General features: G+C 38.0%; 5 protein-coding genes across 7 annotated transcripts; 4 read left to right on the top strand and 1 right to left on the bottom strand.

Moving 5' to 3' along the window:
* Nucleotides 1-686: 686 nt before the first annotated feature.
* On the top strand, nt 687-2390 carry LOC125201940 (cinnamoyl-CoA reductase 1-like). The gene is made up of 6 exons (XM_048100239.2): nt 687-857; nt 949-1115; nt 1378-1563; nt 1642-1804; nt 1885-2074; nt 2149-2390. The coding sequence occupies exons 1-6, from the start codon at nt 737-739 to the stop codon at nt 2276-2278; spliced, it is 957 nt and encodes a 318-aa protein (XP_047956196.2). The 5' UTR covers nt 687-736; the 3' UTR covers nt 2279-2390.
* A 1005-nt stretch (nt 2391-3395) lies between these two features.
* On the top strand, nt 3396-10254 carry LOC125201176 (uncharacterized). Of its 3 annotated transcripts, XM_089065786.1 has the most exons (19): nt 3396-3517; nt 3919-4256; nt 4353-4467; nt 4902-5009; nt 5188-5369; nt 5975-6170; nt 6619-6876; nt 7037-7183; nt 7298-7376; nt 7539-7652; nt 7730-7896; nt 7996-8114; nt 8245-8368; nt 8471-8539; nt 8792-8912; nt 9056-9170; nt 9258-9445; nt 9541-9653; nt 9858-10254. In XM_089065786.1, the coding sequence occupies exons 2-19, from the start codon at nt 3934-3936 to the stop codon at nt 10122-10124; spliced, it is 2805 nt and encodes a 934-aa protein (XP_088921912.1). In that variant the 5' UTR covers nt 3396-3517; nt 3919-3933; the 3' UTR covers nt 10125-10254. The 3 variants fall into 3 exon arrangements, with proteins under 3 accessions (XP_088921912.1, XP_047955109.1, XP_047955110.1); XM_048099152.2 differs by lacking the exon at nt 3396-3517 and having other exon boundaries at nt 3862-4256; XM_048099153.2 differs by lacking the exon at nt 3396-3517 and having other exon boundaries at nt 3865-4256; nt 7733-7896.
* A 588-nt stretch (nt 10255-10842) lies between these two features.
* Nucleotides 10843-15019, top strand: LOC125187202 (AT-hook motif nuclear-localized protein 10-like). Its single transcript, XM_048083750.2, has 6 exons — nt 10843-11001; nt 11516-12062; nt 13037-13089; nt 13573-13704; nt 14275-14436; nt 14548-15019. Exons 2-6 carry the CDS (start codon nt 11531-11533, stop codon nt 14770-14772), a joined length of 1104 nt encoding a protein of 367 aa, XP_047939707.1. The 5' UTR covers nt 10843-11001; nt 11516-11530; the 3' UTR covers nt 14773-15019.
* Nucleotides 15020-15884: 865 nt separating this feature from the next.
* LOC125187189 (putative inorganic phosphate transporter 1-10) lies at nt 15885-18149 on the top strand. Its single transcript, XM_048083729.2, has 2 exons — nt 15885-16629; nt 17212-18149. The coding sequence occupies exons 1-2, from the start codon at nt 15962-15964 to the stop codon at nt 18032-18034; spliced, it is 1491 nt and encodes a 496-aa protein (XP_047939686.2). The 5' UTR covers nt 15885-15961; the 3' UTR covers nt 18035-18149.
* A 190-nt stretch (nt 18150-18339) lies between these two features.
* LOC125187212 (cysteine protease XCP2-like) lies at nt 18340-19981 on the bottom strand. The gene is made up of 4 exons (XM_048083761.2): nt 19462-19981; nt 19120-19355; nt 18863-19003; nt 18340-18766 (listed from the first exon to the last, which is right to left on the bottom strand). Exons 1-4 carry the CDS (start codon nt 19919-19921, stop codon nt 18551-18553), a joined length of 1053 nt encoding a protein of 350 aa, XP_047939718.1. The 5' UTR covers nt 19922-19981; the 3' UTR covers nt 18340-18550.
* Nucleotides 19982-20272: the final 291 nt, after the last annotated feature.

Genomic DNA, 20272 nt, shown 5'->3' with positions numbered 1-20272 from the left:
TAAATTTGTGAGTCCTAGTCTTACTTTTTACTACTATATAAAATAAGTTGATATGAAAGACTTGGCCCGTCAACCTTCAAGTCGTCTACAGAACCACCATTGCATAATTAGCATGAAACTTCCACACCATTAAATGGCAACCACCTTCTCAAGAAAATGGCTCTCTTTTTTTATAGTGATTATATTTAAATTTCAAAGAACAGTAACAATGTTAATGGATGCCCTCTTGTTTGGGGAAGAAGAAGAAGAAGTGTTTGGAGTATAAAATAAAATGTGTGTAAATCTGTTCCACTTTTGTATATTTGGCCTATGATCTATTCCATATTACTGAGACTATGCCTTAAGCCTTATAACAAAAATTATGGGAGAAGGCAATTACCTTTAAAAAATGATCAACCATTCCATTAAGAATTTTGAGGACGAAGATAGCTTTGGGCTTATAATTAATTTATATTGGGCCAAAGTTTTATAGTATTTGTTGAAAGAGGCTGAGGTTTTGGGCTATAAAATAACTTAAGCTTTCCATACCTAGTTTAATTAACAATGTTTTAAAAAGAATGCAATTTGGACATAGACACGTGGGGTCAAACTAGGCATGCCAGCATACAAAGTCAACGGATGAGTGCTGAGACAAAAAAAATATTATTACGCAGTTATAGTGTGCAGCATTATAAATGATTGTTACTTAAATTATAAGACATGAAGTGAGCTGTGGTAGTTTGATCTGAGAGTGAAAATGGCAGAAAATGGTAAGAAGAGTGTTTGTGTGACCGGAGCTGGAGGCTACGTGGCATCGTGGCTCATCAAGCTTCTTCTCTCTAACGGCTACACTGTTCACGGCACTGTCAGAAATCCAGGTACTCTCTCTAGATCTGTAATTATGTACTACTACTACTACTACTATAATGTGATGATTTGATTTAAGTATAAACTTAATTGATGATGCAGCCGATGAGAAAAATGGGCATTTGTGGAAGCTTGAAAATGCAACTGAAAATCTCAAACTCTTCAAGGCAGATTTGTTCGATTTGGATTCAATTCTTGCAGCTGTAAAAGGATGTGATGGAGTTTTCCATGTTGCTAGCCCTTCTACTACTTCCGGCCCCAACCCCGAGGTTTCATTCTTTCAATATTTAATTGGATCGCTAATTCGGATTCCCAAAATTAATCCTTTAATTATAAGTTGGTGATTTTAATTTCTAGCTTAAATAAATTCATAAAAGGATTTTGGTTTTAGTTTTAGTTTTAGTTTTAGTTTTAGTTTTAGTTTTTTCGATTATGTTAATTTAAATATTTCGATTGATTTTGACCAGGGTATTTCAGATAAATTAGATTTAGGATAACCTTATAAACTTGAGAATATATAATTGGCAATAGGTTGATATAGTTGAGCCTGCCGTGAAAGGCACCCTGAATGTGCTCAAAGCATGCTCCGAAGCCAAGGTGCGACGAGTGGTGCTCGTCTCGTCGATTGTTGCGGTCGTGATAAACCCTAGTTTCCCTAAGGACAAGGTGTTGGACGAGGCTTGTTGGTCCGACAAGGAATTCTGCCGGAACACTAATGTGAGAATTCTATTAATTACTACTCCGTACATGCCTTCTTTTACGATCTAACTTATAACTCATCCCTTTTGTATATAGAATTGGTATTGTTTCTCCAAAATAGCAGCTGAGGCTGAGGCGTGGGCCTATGCAGACACAAATGGGCTTGACTTGGTTTCCGTTTGCCCCGGCATCATCCTCGGCCCCATGCTCCAACATACCCCAAACGCTAGCACTTTCATCTTGCTTGACTTGTTCAAAGGTACTACTATTTTACTGGTTGAGTCAAATTAAAAATTCAAAATGTTGTTATCTCATATACGAGTATTTCATTTTTGGTAGGAGGGGACGAAGCAATGGAAAACAATTTGCGTGTAATAGTAGATGTACGTGATGTAGCCGAAGCTATGAAATTAATATACGAGAGACCTAATGCCCAAGGTCGATACATATGCACTTCTCATATGATAAAAAACGAGGATTTGGTACAAGATTTGAAGGAGATTTATCCTCACCATAACTATCCCAAAAGGTAATTATATTAAAATTCTTTCTCTGTGGTTGATTGGCAAATGCTTAACAACTTAATTGGCTGTGTTTTGACAGTTTCAAACAAGGCAGGGGCGTGCCACAAGTGAGTTCGGAGAAACTACAGGGACTTGGTTGGAAATATAGGACGTTGAAAGAAACTCTTGTTGATTCTGTCGAGAATTGCAAACAAATTGGCCTTCTCTAAATTCTAATCACTTCTAATTATGTTGTCCTATTGCTGTACTCTAAAATGAATCATTGTTGATTTCGCTTGTCTACTTGTAAATTGTTTGAGCCAAAAATATATTCTATCTTTACTTAGAGCTACGGAAAATAATTTTATTTTATTTTTTCATTTTGGATCCTCCACCAAAATTAGTCTTTGTCAATTTTAGTAAAAAAAATTTCTCTTTTATTTATATCTCTTCTATTTTACTAATTTTAAATTAAAACTTGTATCATTCACAATTGAAATTTTAATATTTTTGAACGGAAATAGTTGTATAATTTAATAATTACTTAGATTTTCTATTGCCGGGGATTAAACTACCAATATACAATAAAAAAGAAGTGCATAAAAGACCCTAAGCCAACCACCGTATAAAACACAATTTTCTGAAACAGAAAACAAAGTCCAGCATAAAAAATTAAATCGGTTTGCTGTAAGAAAAAAATGAATTTTTTTTTAAAAAAATTCAAATTTTTTAAATATGCAGGTGAGATTTCGTCAGAATCATTATGAAATTATCTTTAATTTGTTATATATTGTGTGAAAAAATAATTTAAATCGAGAAAGTTAATCGTTTTAAAGTTTATGTGATATTTTTCAAAAGTTAGTTACAATTAATTTGTTATAAATTGACCTTAATGTCCTTATTGACTTTTTTTTTTTTTTTTTTTTTTTATTGTATTGATATTCCGAGACTGATGAACAAGGCCCTTGGTTTGAATATCTAAGGGCTATTATTTAATGAGTAGTTAACACTCCCCATTGAATATGATTATAGTTAATTCACCGGGGCATAAGCCAACAAAAAAAAGCCCATTTTATTTTATCCAAACATAAAATATAAGTAGGGAGGGATGTCTATTTGGATATAGGTATCAAGTAATCACGATCCAATCTAAAATTTTCAGGATACCCGATTTTTCGGGTATAGATATTGATGTTTCACAATTGTCGAGTTACCCAAAATCCGACCGAGTATTATCCAATGAGAATAATTTATATCATTGACAATAATTACTAGAATAAAATACTCCGTATAGCTTTTAGTAAGTCTGAGAAATCAAAATAAAAATATTTGCGGGTAATGAATACCCATTTTTGGGAATAATTTTATATCATTGAAAATAATTTTTGGGAGTGTTTAGTATATTGTGGCTTGAATGTTTTTATTACCCTAAACGTCGTAATTCAGCTCTCTCTCTCTCTCTCTCTCAGGTGCGTTTCACATCTTTCGAGTCGTGAATTCAGCTCTTTCTTTGCTATTGTATTGATAATCTATAATATTGAATTGAGTTGTAAAGCATGGATTAATTGAATGATTTACTTCTTGTATCTGTTACTATGAATGAATACGCTGATTTTGAATTTGCAAGTGCCAAAGAGGCACCAATTCAACCAATATTTATTTGTTTAGTCAGCACTTTGAAGTATATGTTAGCCTATTTATGGATTATCATCCAAACACGCACATGATTAAGAAAAAAATCCAGTCTTTGATTTTTTTTTCCTATTCGGCTGATCCAAAATGGCACTGTAAGGAGCTAGTTAGAGCTTGAGATGATGGATTTGAATTCATTTCTCAATCATTAATCAGGCAGTATGTATAATTGAAGCAGTTAAATTCCATACTTATGGAGGTTCAGAGCAGCGGAACTCCTCCTTCGGCGGCTGAGGGGGCTGAAAGTTGTTCGGCTCTGGACATGATAGAGGAGCTAGATTTGCGAGAGGATGAAGGGAAAGAGGAAGATGGAGAAACCAGCGAGGTTTCTGAAGATGGAGAATCAGAGAGAGAAGAAGATTACAATTTTCAATTCGAAGGCGAAATGGACCCCCTCTCTTTTGTCGAGGGCGAAGACTCCTCGCGTGTGCCGCTTTATGAGGTTTTCCAGCAGATTGAGGACCAATACAAGGCTTTGGCGGCGAAGAAACGCCCATCTCCTCACGAGAATGAGAGGTATTCCATTGCTTTTTTCTGCTTTTGTGTAATTTGATGTAAATCTCAGCAAAATTGATGTATTTATTGACTTTTGTATTTACACCGGGATCGCAGTGAAACACTGGCTAAGAGATTGAGACAAGAGGAGGAGAATGCTGGAGCGACCCGCGAGGAAATTGAGGAGGCTATGAACTTTGGTGTTAGGAAGAGGAGGAGGAGGTCGAGGAAGGTTAGTATGCGTTGTTTGTTAAGGGTTCTAATTTGGTGTTTTGATTTTAAAGTTCTTTGATTCATTTTCCTGTGGTAATTCCTTAGCCTGGAGTTGTATATATGGTTACTGGTAAATGCGATATGTTGGTGGTTCAAGTTAATTTAAAGTCTGTGTGAATTTAATTAAATGTGAAATTATCAAGGAGCTATTATGTAGAAAATGTTTCTCTTATGCATTTGGATCTTTGATGGTTGGGTGTTCAATTAAATAGCTTTTGTAAGGTGTAGTAGTAATTTTGTTGGTTTTTTAATGATATCCTGACGATTCCTCAAGAATTTTTTTTATCTATCATTTGTTAATTATGATATTTTTCTTTGTAATGTGCATTCTAGTTGTTTGAGGTCATTTAATTATATGTGTTATTTACATACTGTGGTTGGTGCCAAACTTAGGAGAGGCGAAGAGGAAGGAGGAAGGGAACAAAGAACAAATTGAATCCTGAAGTGACTAGAAAACTTGGCGATGCTACACTTCATTATGCACAAGGTTACTTTGACAAGGTATGTCTACGTCACGAACAATTTTTTCTCATTTGTCTTCAGATGGCTTATGCAATAAAAAGAATTTTGTATGAGCAATGAATCTTTCCATGCCTATTGTCATTTCTATATTTGACATGTGGAACATCAACTCTATTCTGCAAATGCTTTTTCTAACTAGTCATGTTTTAAAATGTAGGCCATTTGTCTGTTGCATGAAGTAATTCGTCTTGCCCCAAATCTTTCGGATCCATATCATACACTTGGTCTGATATATTCTGCGACGGATGATAATAAGAAAGCAATGATTTTTTACATGATTGCTGCGCATTTGAATCCGAAGGATGCTTCTTTGTGGAAACTTCTTCTTGCGAAATCAATGTATGATTCCTCTTTGTTCTCTTCTTTATGTTATTAGGTAATACCACTTGATTGGACATGCATCATTATGTTTTTAGGTTAGCTGTAACATATAAAACATTCACTTTTATCTCGTGGTACATCCTTATGATGTCAGTCCTCTTTGTTTGCTTGTTTTTTTTCCAAGAAAACTCTTTGTTTGCTTGTTGTTTGTCTGTTTTTATCTTGAATTGGACTGAAATGCTACCCTCTTGATGTACTTCTGATTATCTTATACTAATAAATTTAAATTTGCAATAGACCTGTAACTCATGTGTTTAAGCAAAGCTATCCGTCCTGTATTAGCTTTGTCCCATTGCATAATTTTTTTTATCTTAAGATCAAGATGGCTCTTAGTTTAGATGTCAGACTTCTGTTAAGGTGGCTTTTAATGCTTAGTGAAATAAAAAAATCTCATATCCATGTTGAAGAGAGAGCTAAATTTAATTGTTTGAACTTAATAAAACCATCACCTTATTACTGATTACTTCCATGTTTAGAATGTGTTCGTAATGTGTCATCATTATACTAATTTGATGGACTGAAATGATACCAGAAAAATATTCTACCCTTATTATCATTTGTAGAGAGCACGAAGACATAAAGCAGGCCTATTATTGCCTCAACAAAGCAATAGTAGCAGATCCAGAAGATATTGATCTTCATTCAACCCGTGCTTCGCTCTATGTTGAGCTCGAAAAGTATCAAAAAGCAGCTGAGTCCTATGAACAAATTGCTCGCCGCTGTCCCGATAACATTGAAGTTCTGCAGAAAGCGGCACAGGTTACATAATGTCATTTAGATTGTTTGCCATCCCCTTGTAGTGCATGTTTTGATTAGTAAATGAAGTACGAAGTATATTGCTTACCAATTCGCAGTTGAATATGTGTGGTGATTAGGTTTTTTATCCTACGATTCCTTGTGAGTTGTGAAACAAAACATCAAAGTTGAGAAATAGAAAATCTTGCCAATGGGCACCATGATGGAATGATGAATCGTATTAGTAGTGTGCACATCCTCAGTAATATATGTGTCTCATCTGTTGGGAAACGTAATATGTTTAGATGTGTCTCATTGTTGTACACATCACTTGTTATGAGACTGATCTTTCCCTAGGATCAGCACAGTACACACTCTTAGGTTCCCCACTTTTGGTAACAACTTTAATGATTCAGCATTAATTAATATTTTTACTACTCTCATTATCGATAATTTTCATTCTCGGTTTCAGCTGTACCAAAAATGCAAGCAACATGAGCGAGCTGTCAGTATGCTGGAGGAAAGTCTCAAGCGTCAGAAGGATGCTGCTAATATAGGTGTAGTTGATCTCTTGGTGTCAGTTCTGATGGATAACGATAAGTATGCCATAGCTCTTGAGCATATTGAACACACACAAAAGGTGTATAATACTGGAAAACAGATGCCACTGGATTTAATAACAAAAGCTGGAATATGCCACATTCATCTTGGTCATAAGGAGAAAGCAGAGGTTGGTGTTGTAAATATGTCCATCATTATTTTAGACTAGTTACCAGCCACATATTCCTTTCCTTCTATTATATTCTCAAACTTTCCTCGTTTGGATCTGTTTGCAGCTTTTGCTTTAGTATTGTTTTCTTCAATCAACTCACTGTTTGCTAAATTGACAGGCTTGCTTCAAAGTTCTGAATCAAGAGGCTGCAGCTAATAATCCTCACCTAATCATCGATGTCGCAGACTCACTCATGAGCGTCGGGCATCCTGAGTCTGCATTAACGTATTATTTGATGTTAGAGGAAGACTCGGAGAAGTATAATGTATGCAATGCAAAAAAGAATACAGTATAGTATTCTTACTTCATACAAGTACTTTATATTTCCAGAATACTACCAGTGATTTATGGTGTGATATTCGAAATTCCGTGTGTTCAGGGCTACCTACACTTGAAAATTGCAAGGTGTTGTGTTTCTCTAAAGCAAAGAGGACAAGCAATTGAATATTATAAAAAAGGTGAATGTCGGATTCAGATTTGTACACATGTTTGAAAGTGTGCGAACAAGTTGCTTGATGATTCTTGATTGTGGAGTTTATAGATCATTTGAAAATGTTTTTCTGTTTTACATTCCTCTTTTTTAGTTCGTTCATATCTCTCACCACATTTTTCTCTTGCAGCTATTCGGAAACTTCATGATAGTGTTGATGCACGGATGACATTATCGTCTATGCTTCTTGAAGAAGGAAGAGATGATGAAGCAATTTCTGTGCTTTCTCCTCCAGTAGAATCAGGTATCATACCTTTTGCAAAATTTTTAATAAAATATCCTTGTTCTAGTTGTTGCTAGTAAGTGTTTCGTTCTCCATAGCAGATCCCGACTCAAAATCAGACCCACGGAAGTTGTGGCACCATAGTGGAAAGATCAAGTTAAAGCTTTCTCAGATCTATAAATCTAAAGGGTTGGTTGAGGCTTTTGTGGACGTGCTTTTTCCAGTAATTCATGAGACATTGCTTGTCGAACAAAACCAACGGAAGGTACCCTGCTCTATATCATCCCACACCATCCAATACTCTCTATTTTATTTCCCAATTTCAGAATCTTATTGGCATACCAAACTTTTCTCATGGAATAAGGCCAGATCCCGTCCACGGCTGACTGGTAGTGTTCTTTCAGAAAGGACGGAAGTTCTGAAAGATCCTAACTCCGACAGAGTGCTTCTTGGACTTCCTCCTTTAGCTTCTTCTGCAGCTCTGTGAGCATTCTTAAAACCTCTCATACAAATAAGTTTTATTCGTTCTGGAATAATATTTCCAGATAGAAACAAGCATATGTTTTGATAGTATGAGCCCTTTTTAGAACTTTGCCTTCCATCTCCTGGTTAGGTCCAAAGCTGCCAGAGCAAAAAAGGTGCTCCAGAAAAAGGCTGCACTCAAAGAAGCGAAACGAGCTGAAGCATTGGCTGCTGGATGTGATTATAACAGTGATGATTCAGACGATGAATCTCAGGTAAGAAATGAGTACTTGTGATGTAATTTCAATTGTACACTCCTTGCTGTTACTGGCTCACAATGGCCTGGTTTTGAATATGATGTTTCGTGCACGGTGCAGCAAGTGTCTATGGAGTCTCCTTTGCCAGGCTTTTTGAATGAAGAGAAGAATCATCTGTTGATTGTAGATGTAAGTCTCTTTGCAATCCTTCTCTTATTGTTTGTCTCCCCCTCTATGCGTGTCTTTATGATTTTGTATACCTGTTATCTTATTGAACAGTCAAGTTCCCGTTAAACCGTCCACACCCTCAACACGACCATGTATAAACGAACACTACACCTATCCATTATCCCATGACATTGCACAAGAACCACCTTTTATTAAACAAATCAAACTTCTTGATTACAGTCTGATATTCTTTGTAATTTACTATTTTTGTAGTTATGCAAGTCATTATCTTCATTGAGAAGGTATTCGAGTGCACTAGGGATTGTAAAAATCAGCTTAAAACTGGATGCATTACCTGTTCAAATAAAGAAGGAGCTTCGGACTATTGGAGCTCGTAAGTTTTGTTTGTTGAAATTTTCCTCTTTTATAGTTTATACGCTATGCTCATCTTTGCCTGTACAAATTTTGTTGCATTTTCATAAAATAACAATAACTCTTAAAAGTTCTAATGTGTTTCGTGACCTTTTTCGCTTGTAGAATTAGAAGCTTTAATTGCTGATCCTGCACACGGGTGGGATTTAGTACGTGACTTTGTAAGTCGAGACCCTTACAGTTTTTCTGCTTGGAATCACTGCTACAAAGTAATACTCAGGTAATAGTTGGTGCAAATTAGATTATTGAATTTCATACTAGTACAATTTTTATTTTGCTTCCTCAAGTCTGTTGATCACATATTCAGAATGAATCGACTATCAAGACGCAACAAACTCCTTCATTCCATGAGAGTGAAACACAAAGATTCTATACCACCTATTCTTATTACCGGTCACCAGTTTACTATGATCAGTCAGCATCAGACTGCTGCTCGAGAATACTTGCACGCCTATAAACTGATGCCTGACAATCCCTTGATCAACCTTTGTGGAGGTATGCATCTTCGCCTCTTAGAATTAAAGATTAGTATAAAATTACTTGCCTCAGAAAAAAGGTTAAATTCATTTATATTCCTAATATTTTTCTAGGAACTGCCTTGATAAATTTGTCCCTTGGCCTCCGACTTCAAAACAAGCACCAGACTTTCTTACAAGGGCTCGCGTTCCTCTATAACAACTTGCGCCTTTGTGGAGACAGTCAGGTTTGTTTCTTATAAGTTCTCTCTCAGTCTACTATCTTTCGAGATTCTAATTCCCATGTTTAGCGCTTTAGGGGGAGTTCACTTTTGGATGGTAGTTTAGATTGGCATGAAATATGATACTACAATTGAAGGATGATAAGATCGAATGAGTTAAGATTATTCAATCCATCGAAGCATGACTTTACAGTGTAAATTCTCTTGCAGGAGGCATTGTACAACATTGCTCGGGCGTACCATCATGTTGGCCTTGTTTCTTTGGCTGCTCAATACTACGAGAAGGCACTGACCACCCGCGAAAAGGATTATCCCATTCCAACGCTCCCGTATGAGAATCAAAATGCCACCAAGATCAAAATGCCAGGCTACTGTGATCTTCGTCGCGAAGCAGCTTACAATCTTCATTTGATATATAAGCAAAGTGGGGCATTTGATCTTGCTAGACAGGTCTTGAAAGATCATCTTGTGTTATGATAGTATAGTTTTTATGCAGAGAAACTAGGATAGAACAAAGCAAACTAAATGTTTTAGTTAACACTTGAATCTTTTATTTATTTTGTAATCCCCTTTTTTTCCCATATATATGTAGCTTTGCCAGTCTCTATTTTTTATGCATTATATAGAGATATATAGAGGCGTGGGACTAATAAAATACTAGCATGAATTTATAAATTTTAGTCCCCACATCCATAACAAAGATGGAAAATACTGATAAAAAAGTCCACGAAGAAATTAATGAGAGAAATAAAATTAAATAATATTCGTGCTAGTTCTTTTTGTCAAAAGTCCCTGACATAAGAGAGTGCAATGTCCAATATGCCACCTCCTCCAAATGTAAAAAATAAAACACCGTGGTAATATAAATATAAAATTCAAATTACATTATATTAGTACCCAAATTTTATTTTATCGAGTAAAAAGTAGTGAAAACTAGTTATAATTGGGCTGGATTATTTGGATTATAATTATAATTTTTCTTTTCAATGATGTAATCCAGCTCAAATTCCACAGATTTAGCCCACTAATTTCCATTAATCATTATTAAGAAAAAAAAAATACTAGTGAGAGTAGGAAAACGGTCCTACTCGCTGAGTAAAACAGCATAGTAGGTGTTGAGTAATAAGATAAAAACGACAGCGTAATGATGATTTTCCTCTGCTTTATATTTTGGGTAACGATTTAACAAAATAATAGAGTATATATTATTAAACGGCATATTTATTTACGAAAAGCATTTCTCTTCAAAAACCCTAATTTATTTCTCTACTTACAATTCCTGGGAAATTCGTTACCGCCGTCTTTTCGCTCTTGTTATTTTTCCAGTGCTGCAGAAAAATCCCCTATTTTCTTGGTAAGTATTCCTGATTTTTCTTTATTTTTGTTGATTTTTTCTGAATTTTGTCTGATTTTTCGGGTGTTATTTTATTTGTATTTCGGTCGGAAATTGTGTATTTTAAGTAACTGTGTATGTTTGCCGAGGCGTAAATTTAAGTGTTTTTTGGTATTTTTGCTTGATCCGTTCGTCACTTTGGTTAATTCTACTGAATTTCGGCGATTTTATATCTAAAAAGCTGTTTCCTTTTTCAACTTGTTTCACTGTGTTTCTTTTATTTTTTACTCCTTTTTTTTTTCAAATTTCAATTTTTGCGTTATTTCTGAGCAAATTATTATCTTTATATTATTCAATCTTCGATAAATTAGTTTTTCCTTGTTCGATTTCGGAAGTTATGGATTCCTTTTTCTGATTTGAAAAATTACTGCTTCTGTCCTATAAATTTGATAATTGCTTGAAATGTCATCACTGTTTAGGGATTTGAGCTCAGTTAAAGCTGGGATTTTTGTTCACTCCAATTTATGATTCTCAGATTTTGGTGAAGAAAATGTCATCGTCTGAAGCTATGACGTCCATGGCCAACCGGGAGCCGTTCAGCATGAGCTCGCCGACGCCGACGATGAACCCGGCAGCTTCGCAACCGCAGCTGGACCAGCAAATGCACATGTCCTTTATGAATTCTGATGGGGGCGGCGCATTCAGGCAAGTTTCGCCACCGGCGCCATTTCAATCTGTCCCCGCCAGGCAAGTATCGCCGCCACCGGCTCCATTTCAATCTGTCCCCACCGGCGCTGCAGTGATAAGCCAGTCTGCTGCTGAGCAGAAGCGGAAGAGGGGCCGACCACGGAAGTACGGGCCTGATGGCAGCATGAACCTTCCATTGGGTTCGCCTCAGCAGGCCAATGCGGCTATGTCGCAGCAGAATTTATCCCCTCCACCAGGGGGTGCGATAGTTCCTCATTCGGTGCATATGGAGAGCTTGCCGGCGATTGATGGATCGGGCTCGCCCACAGCCAAAAAGGCCAGAGGCAGGCCCCGTGGTTCGAGGAATAAAGCAAAGCAGCATCCCGAAGTTTTAGGTAATTTGATCTATGTTTATGTTATTTATAGGTGCTGGTGTGATCAAGTTACAATCTTTGCAATAAAATATTTTCTTGTACAGAAAAGCGTCGGGCACCATGTGCGGGCATGTTTTTCTCTGTGTGTATGTGTATAATATACTACTACTAATTAATACTCCCTCTGTCCCATTAGAAATGCAACGTTTTCCTTTTTGGGTTGTCCCACTAAAAATGAAACGTTTCCTAAAATGGAAACATCACTCTCTCTACTTTTCCCTCTCTCCTACTTTACTCTCTCCATTAACTCACAAAACAACACTTGCATAAAATCTTGTGCCGGAAACCAAATGTTTCATATTTATTGGGACGGAGGGAGTATATATGATAGATTCTGAATGCTATAAGTTGCTTTACTTGACTGGACCACAACTTATTTGTGGCTCTGATATTTATTCTGATGATTCTGTTTTCTTATTTCAATCATACATTCACGTTTCATTGTGGTAGGATATATTATAGTAATCCGAATCAGTTAATTTATGTATAATTCAACCATGATAGCTTCGAATGCCTTACTACTAAGCTGGAACCTTGGATTTCCTGAATCTAAAATTTGCAACACAACCCAGGATCTAAGATTCTAATTTGAGGGAATTTTACCAGCATGCCCCCTTGTTTCATCTAGAATCTTTCTTCAGCAACAATCTTAAATTATTCTAGTGCGTTCTCCTGTGAAATTTTCTAGCTTTTCTATCGGTGCTCAATTGTTCTGCATTTGTTTAACTGGGAGGTGGGAACTGACAATGTAGTTCTGCTGTCTTATTGGGGCGATATTTCCCTTTTGTTCTTAATTTGTTGTTTCCATTTTTCTATTTTAACCTTTTTTTATTATATTATTTATTCTTGGCCTACTGCATTTTCTCTTCTTAGTAGCATGCGCTTCCTGTTCTTATTCTCGGTTTATTAAATTCTGACTGAAACTCTGCTTGCAGGTTCAACTGGTATTGGTTTCGTACCACATATTCTCAACGTGAATGCTGGAGAGGTTAAATGTGTTCAATCTTTTTTCTTTCTGATCTGTATTAATCTGTCTCGAGAATCTTTCCCTTGTTAACGCTTCATTTGCAATCAAAGTTGGTCAATTAAATTATACTTGTATATATCCTTTTGCTGGTTGTGTAGCATGCCAACAATAAGCATACATGTAGTACATCTAGTATCTGTTGTCAATTCTCTCACAGTTTGATCTAGCATTAAAATATAGATGATTAGCTGATTTCAATAACTGGATGCTGGTATGAGGGCTAGCGAATTTTCAATTGGACGTTGTGCTACACTGTTCCTTTCCTGCAGGAACTGGAGATGTGGTGTCCCATCACTTTTTTTTTTTTTTGCTATAATCACTCGAGAAGCTTATTCGATTCACTTATACCACGATGTGCTTTGTGGTTCTGCAAGTCATGAATGCAATGAGATATGGAAGAGATCATTTCAAAATGTTACTGAACATGGACATTATTTTTTACAGGATATCTCTTCGAAGATAATGGCCATTTGCCAGAATGGACCCAGGGCAGTTTGTGTTCTCTCTGCCAATGGGACCGTATCTATGGTAACGCTTCGTCAGCAAGCAACATCTGGTGGAACTGCCACCTTTGAGGTACTACTTTTCTTTTACCTTTTTCATAATTATTATGCATTCCTCATTCTTTTGGGTGTTCTGTTTTAAGGATTTATGTCTTATTGTATTTTTATTATGCAACATATCCACTGTCTCCTGAAGATAGCTTCAATCATGTGGTATGAATAACATATATTTCTTCCCACGGATTTGCTTGTTATACTCTATTGCATCCATAATTGGTTAATAAAATACCAATAATATCTGAATGGGTCTGATACTTCAACCAGTTATGCATAGATGTTTACTTTTTTTCAATGTTTAAAAAAAAAAATTCTTAGTGAGTTATCATCTAATTTCCTGGTTATACTTTACTTCTTGCATTTCAAACCAAATTAGGAGCAAAAAGAATTTCGTAATTGATTGACGCTTCATTGAGACAAAATCTAGGCTAGGCTGTGGTATCATAACTGTTTTGCTTAAGCTTTTTTCATTACTGGCATTTTTATATCACTATGTAATATGTTCTCCTCTGACCTCTCTTGAATAAGCATCTGTTGTTCTGGTCTCTACAGTTCTTGGTATAATTTTCTCATTCAATTTGTGTAGGGTCGGTTTGACATCTTATCCCTCTCTGGATCGTTCATGCTAACTGAAGTTGGCGGTCAGAAAAGCAGAATTGGTGGGTTGAGTGTTACTTTAGCTCAACCTGACGGAAGCATCATGGGTGGTTGTGTTGCTGGTTTATTGGTTGCTGCATCCCCGGCTCAGGTAGTCTGCTTACTCAAAGTCACTTAAAACATGGGCCATGATTTGATTGCATCTGTCTTTGGCAACATCATGTTTGCCTGTAGAAAGTAACCCCAGCTCTCTTTTGTCCAGGTTATAGTGGGGAGCTTTCTGCCTGATGGCCAAAGGGATGTTTCGACAAATTATGTGGAACCTTCATCAGCTCCAAGATTGAACCAAGGTGCTGGTGCTGGTGCCAGCAGCTCCCCATCACGAGGAACTCTCAGTGAATCATCAGGTGGACCTGCAAGTCCACTAAATTTGAGCTCCGGTGCTTACAACATCACACAAGGCATGTCAGGCATTCCATGGAAATAACTAGTTTTTGCAAAATGCTTCCTTGGAGTATGAAGATTATGTGACATTAGACTTGCTGTAATATTACTTTGTAACAGAGAGAGAGAGAGAGAGAGAGACCAAAGATGGCATTCCTTGTTTGGAATGCATGTAGTAGAGCTAGGTTCTTACCCAACTGATGTTCTTGTTTTTCCATTTTCCATTCCAGCTGGTGGAGTTGAGTTGTTGTTGTAGAAACATTTTTTAGTTTAAATCTTCTTCTGACTTAGTGATTTTGCGTTTTCTAAATTATAGTACATGTCGGTTTCTTAGTCCATTTTATGAAACTTAAAAATGAAAGATGAAGTTGCACTTGAATATGTATCAGGCAGCTCATTTTGAGCAGACCAGCCCTTTCTCAACTTGTACTTTCTCGATTCCTGCATCAAGCTTGTTGTTACAGTTAATGCTGTTGTTCTGTGTTATACATAGCCCTCAACTTGGACAGGCATTCTATCCACCTTCAGATCCACACACAACAGTCAACACTATTACATTGACTCAAATTCATTTTATAAAAAGTCCACGAATCAAATTCATAAAGAAGTCTCTATCAAAGTCCAAACTTCGACGAAAATTCTTGGTATTTTACTATACCACAATATTCGATTCGCATATTCTTACATTAAACTACAATATATTCATGTCGTCGTCTCATTCCAAGTGAATCATTTTTTTCATGTCCCACTATAATTAAATGACACATTTCTAAAATATAGAAAATTCATTATCTTTATTTGTTTTCTTCTTTGTTACTTTATTCTCTTCATTTAACTCACGAAACAATACTTTATAGAATATTCCACTTAGAATGGGACGGAGGGAGTAGTAACAGCGCAACACGGTTATGCGCCAAGAGTCTTCTCTCGTCTTCTTGTGGCCATGCTATATTTTCTTTGAGATAATTAATAAATGACGTGACGCCCAATATTCTTGGTCATTAGACTGACTAATTATGAATATCAACAAATTAGAATAATAGTTACATAACATAATATTTTCCTATAATTATAAAACATAGCGTTAAGAAAAGATAATAGTACAAATTTTAATGAATAATTTTAAGATAAAAAGAGAACAATTTTCCATATAAATAAATATCGACCACAACACTACTCCTACTAGAATTGAGTGAAGTTGAAAGAAAAATCAAGAGAGAGAGAGGCTTCTGATGGCGCTGAAAGTGCTTGCAGCTCTAGACTCGGCAAAGACACAGTATTACCATTTCAAGGCGATCGTGGTGGCCGGAATGGGGCTTTTCACCGACGCCTACGACTTCTTCTGCCTCCCTCCCATCCTCAAACTGCTCGCCCGCGTTTACTACTCCGACCCCTACGTCCCCACCGTCGTCGCCTCCTCTATGCTCGCCGCGGCCCTCCTCGGCGCCGCCATTGGCCAGGTCGTCTTCGGCCACCTCGGGGACCGCATCGGCCGCCGCCGCGTCTACGGCTTCTCTCTCCTCCTCATGATTTTCAGCTCCATCTGGTGCGGTTTCTCCGCCTGCACCTCCCGATCCTGCGTGCTGCTCACGCTAGGGTTCTTCCGATTCGCGCTCGGCGTAGGCATCGGCGGCGACTACCCGCTCTCCGCCACCATCATGTCGGAGTTCGCCAACCGCCACACGCGCGGGGCCTTCATCGCGGCCGTTTTCTCGATGCAGGGGTTCGGGATCCTGGTGAGCTCGGCCGTCACCATGGCGGTGTGCGCCGTGTTTGACCGCGCCACGGACGGAGAGACGCCGCAGGCAGCGGACTTGGCGTGGAGGCTCATACTCGTGCTTGCGGCGGTGCCGGCGGGGCTCACCTATTACTGGCGGATGATGATGCCGGAAACTGCCAGGTTATTAATTTACTTAAATAAATATAAATTGTATTTTGATTAATACTACCTCCATCCACGAAAATTTGTCCCATTTTTCCATTTCCGTCCGTCTCCCAAAATTTGTCCCATTTCACTTTTACCATTTTTGGTATTGGACCCCATATTACACTAACTCATTCCTACTCACATTTTATTACTCCCTCCGTCCCCATTAAGAGTCACACTTTTCCATTTCGGTCCGTCCCCAATTAAGAGTCACACTTCATTTTTACCATAAATATTAAGTAGGTCCCACATTCCACTAACTTAATTCACTCACATTTTATTATAAAACCAATATAAAAAAATGGGTCCCACATTCCACTAACTTTTTCAACCAACTTTTCTTTACATTTCTTAAAACTCGTGTCCGGTCAAAAAGTGACTCCTAATAAGGGACGGAGGGAGTATAAAACTAATATATATAAAAGTATGACACACAGTCCACTAACTTTTTCAACCCACTTTCCATTACATTTCTTAAAACTCGTGCCCGGTCAAACCGGGACGAATTTTCATGATCGGAGGTAGTATAGTAAATCAAAACATTAATAAGTGTAGGTTCACGGCGCTGGTGGAGAAAAACGTAGAGCAGGCGGTGAGGGACATGCAGGGAGTTCTGGCCGTCTCCCTCGCCCAAATCGCTGAAGAAGAAGAAGAAGAAACCCCCTCCCGAAACCCCGAATCCTACCCCCTCCTCTCCGGAGAGTTCTTCCACCGCCACGGCTGCGACCTCTTCGCCTGCGCAGCCGCGTGGTTCCTGGTGGACGTGGTGTTCTACAGCATCAACCTCTTCCAATCCAGCATCTACAGCCACTTCCTCCCCAAGCCCCACATGAACGTCTTCCAAGAGGCCTTCCACGTCGCCAAGCTCCAATCCATCATCGCCGTCTGCTCCACCATCCCCGGCTACTTTGCCGCCGTCTACCTCATCGACCGCGCCGGCCGGGTCAAGATCCAGCTCACCGGCTTTTTCATCATGGCGTTAGGCCTCCTCGCTATTGGAATCCCTTACAAATTCTGGCGCAACACCACCAACATGGGCTTCATGGTTCTATACAGCTTGACCTTCTTCTTCGCCAACTTGGGCCCCAACACCACCACCTTCATCGTCCCCGCCGAGCTTTTCCCTGCCAGGTTCCGGGCCACGTGCCATGGGATATCCGGGGCTGCCGGGAAGCTGGGGGCGGTGGTGGGCTCCGTGGGGTTCTTGAGAGCTTCCACCACGGGGGAGGGGGAGGGGGAGGGGATGACGTCGGCGCTGGTCATCCTGGGAGGGATTTGTGTGGTGGGGATGGCGGTCACGTATTTGCTCACCCCCGAGACCATGGGGAGATCATTGGAGGATAATGAATGTCAAAACGCTACTCTCTCCGCTCCTTAATTATTGCCTTACTATGTTTTGTCTCCTACCTACTCTTCAGTTTTCATCACAGCATATATAATACTACACTCATTCATTTAAGCAATTATATTCTCACTTATTTATTTAATTCACATATCTAATGTTGAAGTTTATGCATGCGAAGATGGTGAAGAATAGATTAGTTGATAAGACGTTTTTCCTCTAATCAATCAGTCGGAGGTGAGTGTGTGTTGGAGTATGTTTGAGTTGTTACGATAAAAAATTTATGCATGAGATTAAGCTAGAAATGAAACACGAGGTAATCGATAATACAACCGCAAACGTCTTAAACCCCACAATAAATTATACTACTTTTTTCATGCGAAAGGGAAATTAATTGTCTTATTCCTTGAACATCACAACAAGATCATACTTAAGATAAAACATACTTAAGATAAAGAGAGAAATAAAACAACAACAACTACAACACTTAGAAAATGGAGTATAATTCAATCGAGATATATATATATATATATATATATATATATATATATATCAACGGCTTTTGGTTGGGAATGAGGCCATTTTGTTGATACCACACATCCCCTCTGGCTTCCCATTGTTTCTCTTCATTCTTATAAAACCCTTCTCCCCCCATTTTGGCCCCCAAGAATTCTTCACTATCACGTAGTCCAACCCTTTGCTCGTGCCGTATCCCACGGCTGCCACTCCGTGATCAAGATCGGTTCCACAATGCCCGTCAAACACGCCCTACACAAATCAATATAATTAATGCCCCCTTTACTTTAATTTGTGGATTAATTACTAATTAATTACACATTGAGTAACTGGCTTAAGTATACTTACTCCATTATAGAACTGGAAGTCTCTCCCAGAAGCATCGATGGCCACACTCAGGGGTTGGTTTGCCAGAGCTTTCAAGAAGCTCTTTTCGTCATTAGCCGGCACGTCGTGGTAGCCATCAATTGTCACAACTTCCGCCTCATCCTAAATTAGAATTAAACTAGCTAGCTCACCAATGGGTCCAAACTAACATACCAACAGTTGATAAAATTAAAATCATCAGGTTAAAGAAAAAAGGAAATTAATATGCCAAGACTCACCCTGCTTTCTTGACAAGTTCCTTCCTCCATCAGGTAAGGGTAGTCGTCTTCCTTATGGAGACCTTTGTTTGAGACGATAAAGGAGAATGCATAGTCCATTAGGCCGCCGTTGCAGCCATTGTTATAAGCCGTGTCACAATCGATGAGCTCTTGCTCAGACAACTCAGTTAAGTTCCCCGTCACAATTTGGTTGATCCCTTCGACTGCAGCCACGGTTGAAAACGCCCAACAACTGCCTGCATTTTGATTGGGTATTAATTTGAAGGATTATCAATATTCATATGGTGAATCAACACATATATATACTTACTTTTTTTATCTATTTAAATTAATGTTACGTACCACATTGACCCTGGTTCTTCACCCGTGTAACGGCTCCTTTCTTCCTCCAATCTACGGATTTAGGCACATCCACAAAATCCCTATACTTAAAATTCTCACCCCTCTTGGGAATTTGATCGGATTTGAGACCTAAAAACATTTTCTTGAACTCATCATGGCTCAAATCGGAGAACTCATTCAAGCCTAGCCAATAGTTGCTAACAACCTTATTCCTCTCATCAATGTGCTTCAAATTATCCTTAAAAATCTCAAACCTATGCAACTTCTCCTCTAGGGTTTTGTACATCTTGCCATGCTTGTCCACCCAAGATTCGAATAGATTGATGAGCTTATCAATGGACGTTAGATCTTCAGGCTCGTAGCCCACGATTGAGAGCTCACGTGCATAAGCTGTGGTGCCGGTGTAGAATAGTGCAAAAGTGGCTAGAATAAATAACTTGGAATATAGAGAAATGAACATGTTTTGAGGCCAGAATTGAAGAATTGGTGGTTGTTTTGATGAATGAGAAGATGATGAGAAACAATGGAGATTGTTGAGAAATTTATACATGTAATATGTTGGTGCAGAATAGTATATTTAATCATATATATTAAATGCTTCTGATTGAAAAGTAAGATAGTACTGTATAAAAATTATTGTCTGACTATACGGAAACTTTAAGGTTAATTCTATTTCAACAGCCTTTCAATCAAAGCATGTTTGTAATTCAATATTTTGATCATTAATTAGGGAGTACTACTATCTTGGATATATTACATCCAAATATACAGTGATGAATGGTTAATTCATCATTTAATTGCTAACTACAAT

The sequence above is a fragment of the Salvia hispanica genome, chromosome 2 (genome assembly GCF_029641045.1).
Source record: "Salvia hispanica isolate PSC_SH4W2 chromosome 2, Shi_PSC_v1, whole genome shotgun sequence".
Lineage (NCBI taxonomy): Eukaryota > Viridiplantae > Streptophyta > Magnoliopsida > Lamiales > Lamiaceae > Salvia > Salvia hispanica.
Note: the sequence above shows the minus strand (reverse complement) of the source record. Positions and strands in the feature narration are given on the sequence as shown.

Bases quoted from the DNA above. Each gene is read 5' to 3' on its own strand.
- LOC125201940 (XM_048100239.2), top strand. From the start codon at position 737: ATGGCAGAAAATGGTAAGAAGAGTGTTTGTGTGACCGGAGCTGGAGGC. The intron at 1,116-1,377 runs GTTTCATTCTTT...AATTGGCAATAG, and splicing joins CTTCCGGCCCCAACCCCGAG to GTTGATATAGTTGAGCCTGC. The intron at 2,075-2,148 runs GTAATTATATTA...GTGTTTTGACAG, and splicing joins CACCATAACTATCCCAAAAG to TTTCAAACAAGGCAGGGGCG.
- LOC125201176 (XM_089065786.1), top strand. From the start codon at position 3,934: ATGGAGGTTCAGAGCAGCGGAACTCCTCCTTCGGCGGCTGAGGGGGCT. The intron at 8,913-9,055 runs GTAAGTTTTGTT...TTTCGCTTGTAG, and splicing joins GCTTCGGACTATTGGAGCTC to AATTAGAAGCTTTAATTGCT. The intron at 9,446-9,540 runs GTATGCATCTTC...ATATTTTTCTAG, and splicing joins CTTGATCAACCTTTGTGGAG to GAACTGCCTTGATAAATTTG.
- LOC125187202 (XM_048083750.2), top strand. From the start codon at position 11,531: ATGTCATCGTCTGAAGCTATGACGTCCATGGCCAACCGGGAGCCGTTC. The intron at 12,063-13,036 runs GTAATTTGATCT...CTCTGCTTGCAG, and splicing joins GCAGCATCCCGAAGTTTTAG to GTTCAACTGGTATTGGTTTC. The intron at 13,705-14,274 runs GTACTACTTTTC...CAATTTGTGTAG, and splicing joins GTGGAACTGCCACCTTTGAG to GGTCGGTTTGACATCTTATC.
- LOC125187189 (XM_048083729.2), top strand. From the start codon at position 15,962: ATGGCGCTGAAAGTGCTTGCAGCTCTAGACTCGGCAAAGACACAGTAT. The intron at 16,630-17,211 runs GTTATTAATTTA...TAATAAGTGTAG, and splicing joins ATGATGCCGGAAACTGCCAG to GTTCACGGCGCTGGTGGAGA.
- LOC125187212 (XM_048083761.2), bottom strand. From the start codon at position 19,921: ATGTTCATTTCTCTATATTCCAAGTTATTTATTCTAGCCACTTTTGCA. The intron at 19,356-19,461 runs GTACGTAACATT...ATCAAAATGCAG, and splicing joins GAAGAACCAGGGTCAATGTG to GCAGTTGTTGGGCGTTTTCA. The intron at 19,004-19,119 runs GTGAGTCTTGGC...ATTCTAATTTAG, and splicing joins GAACTTGTCAAGAAAGCAGG to GATGAGGCGGAAGTTGTGAC.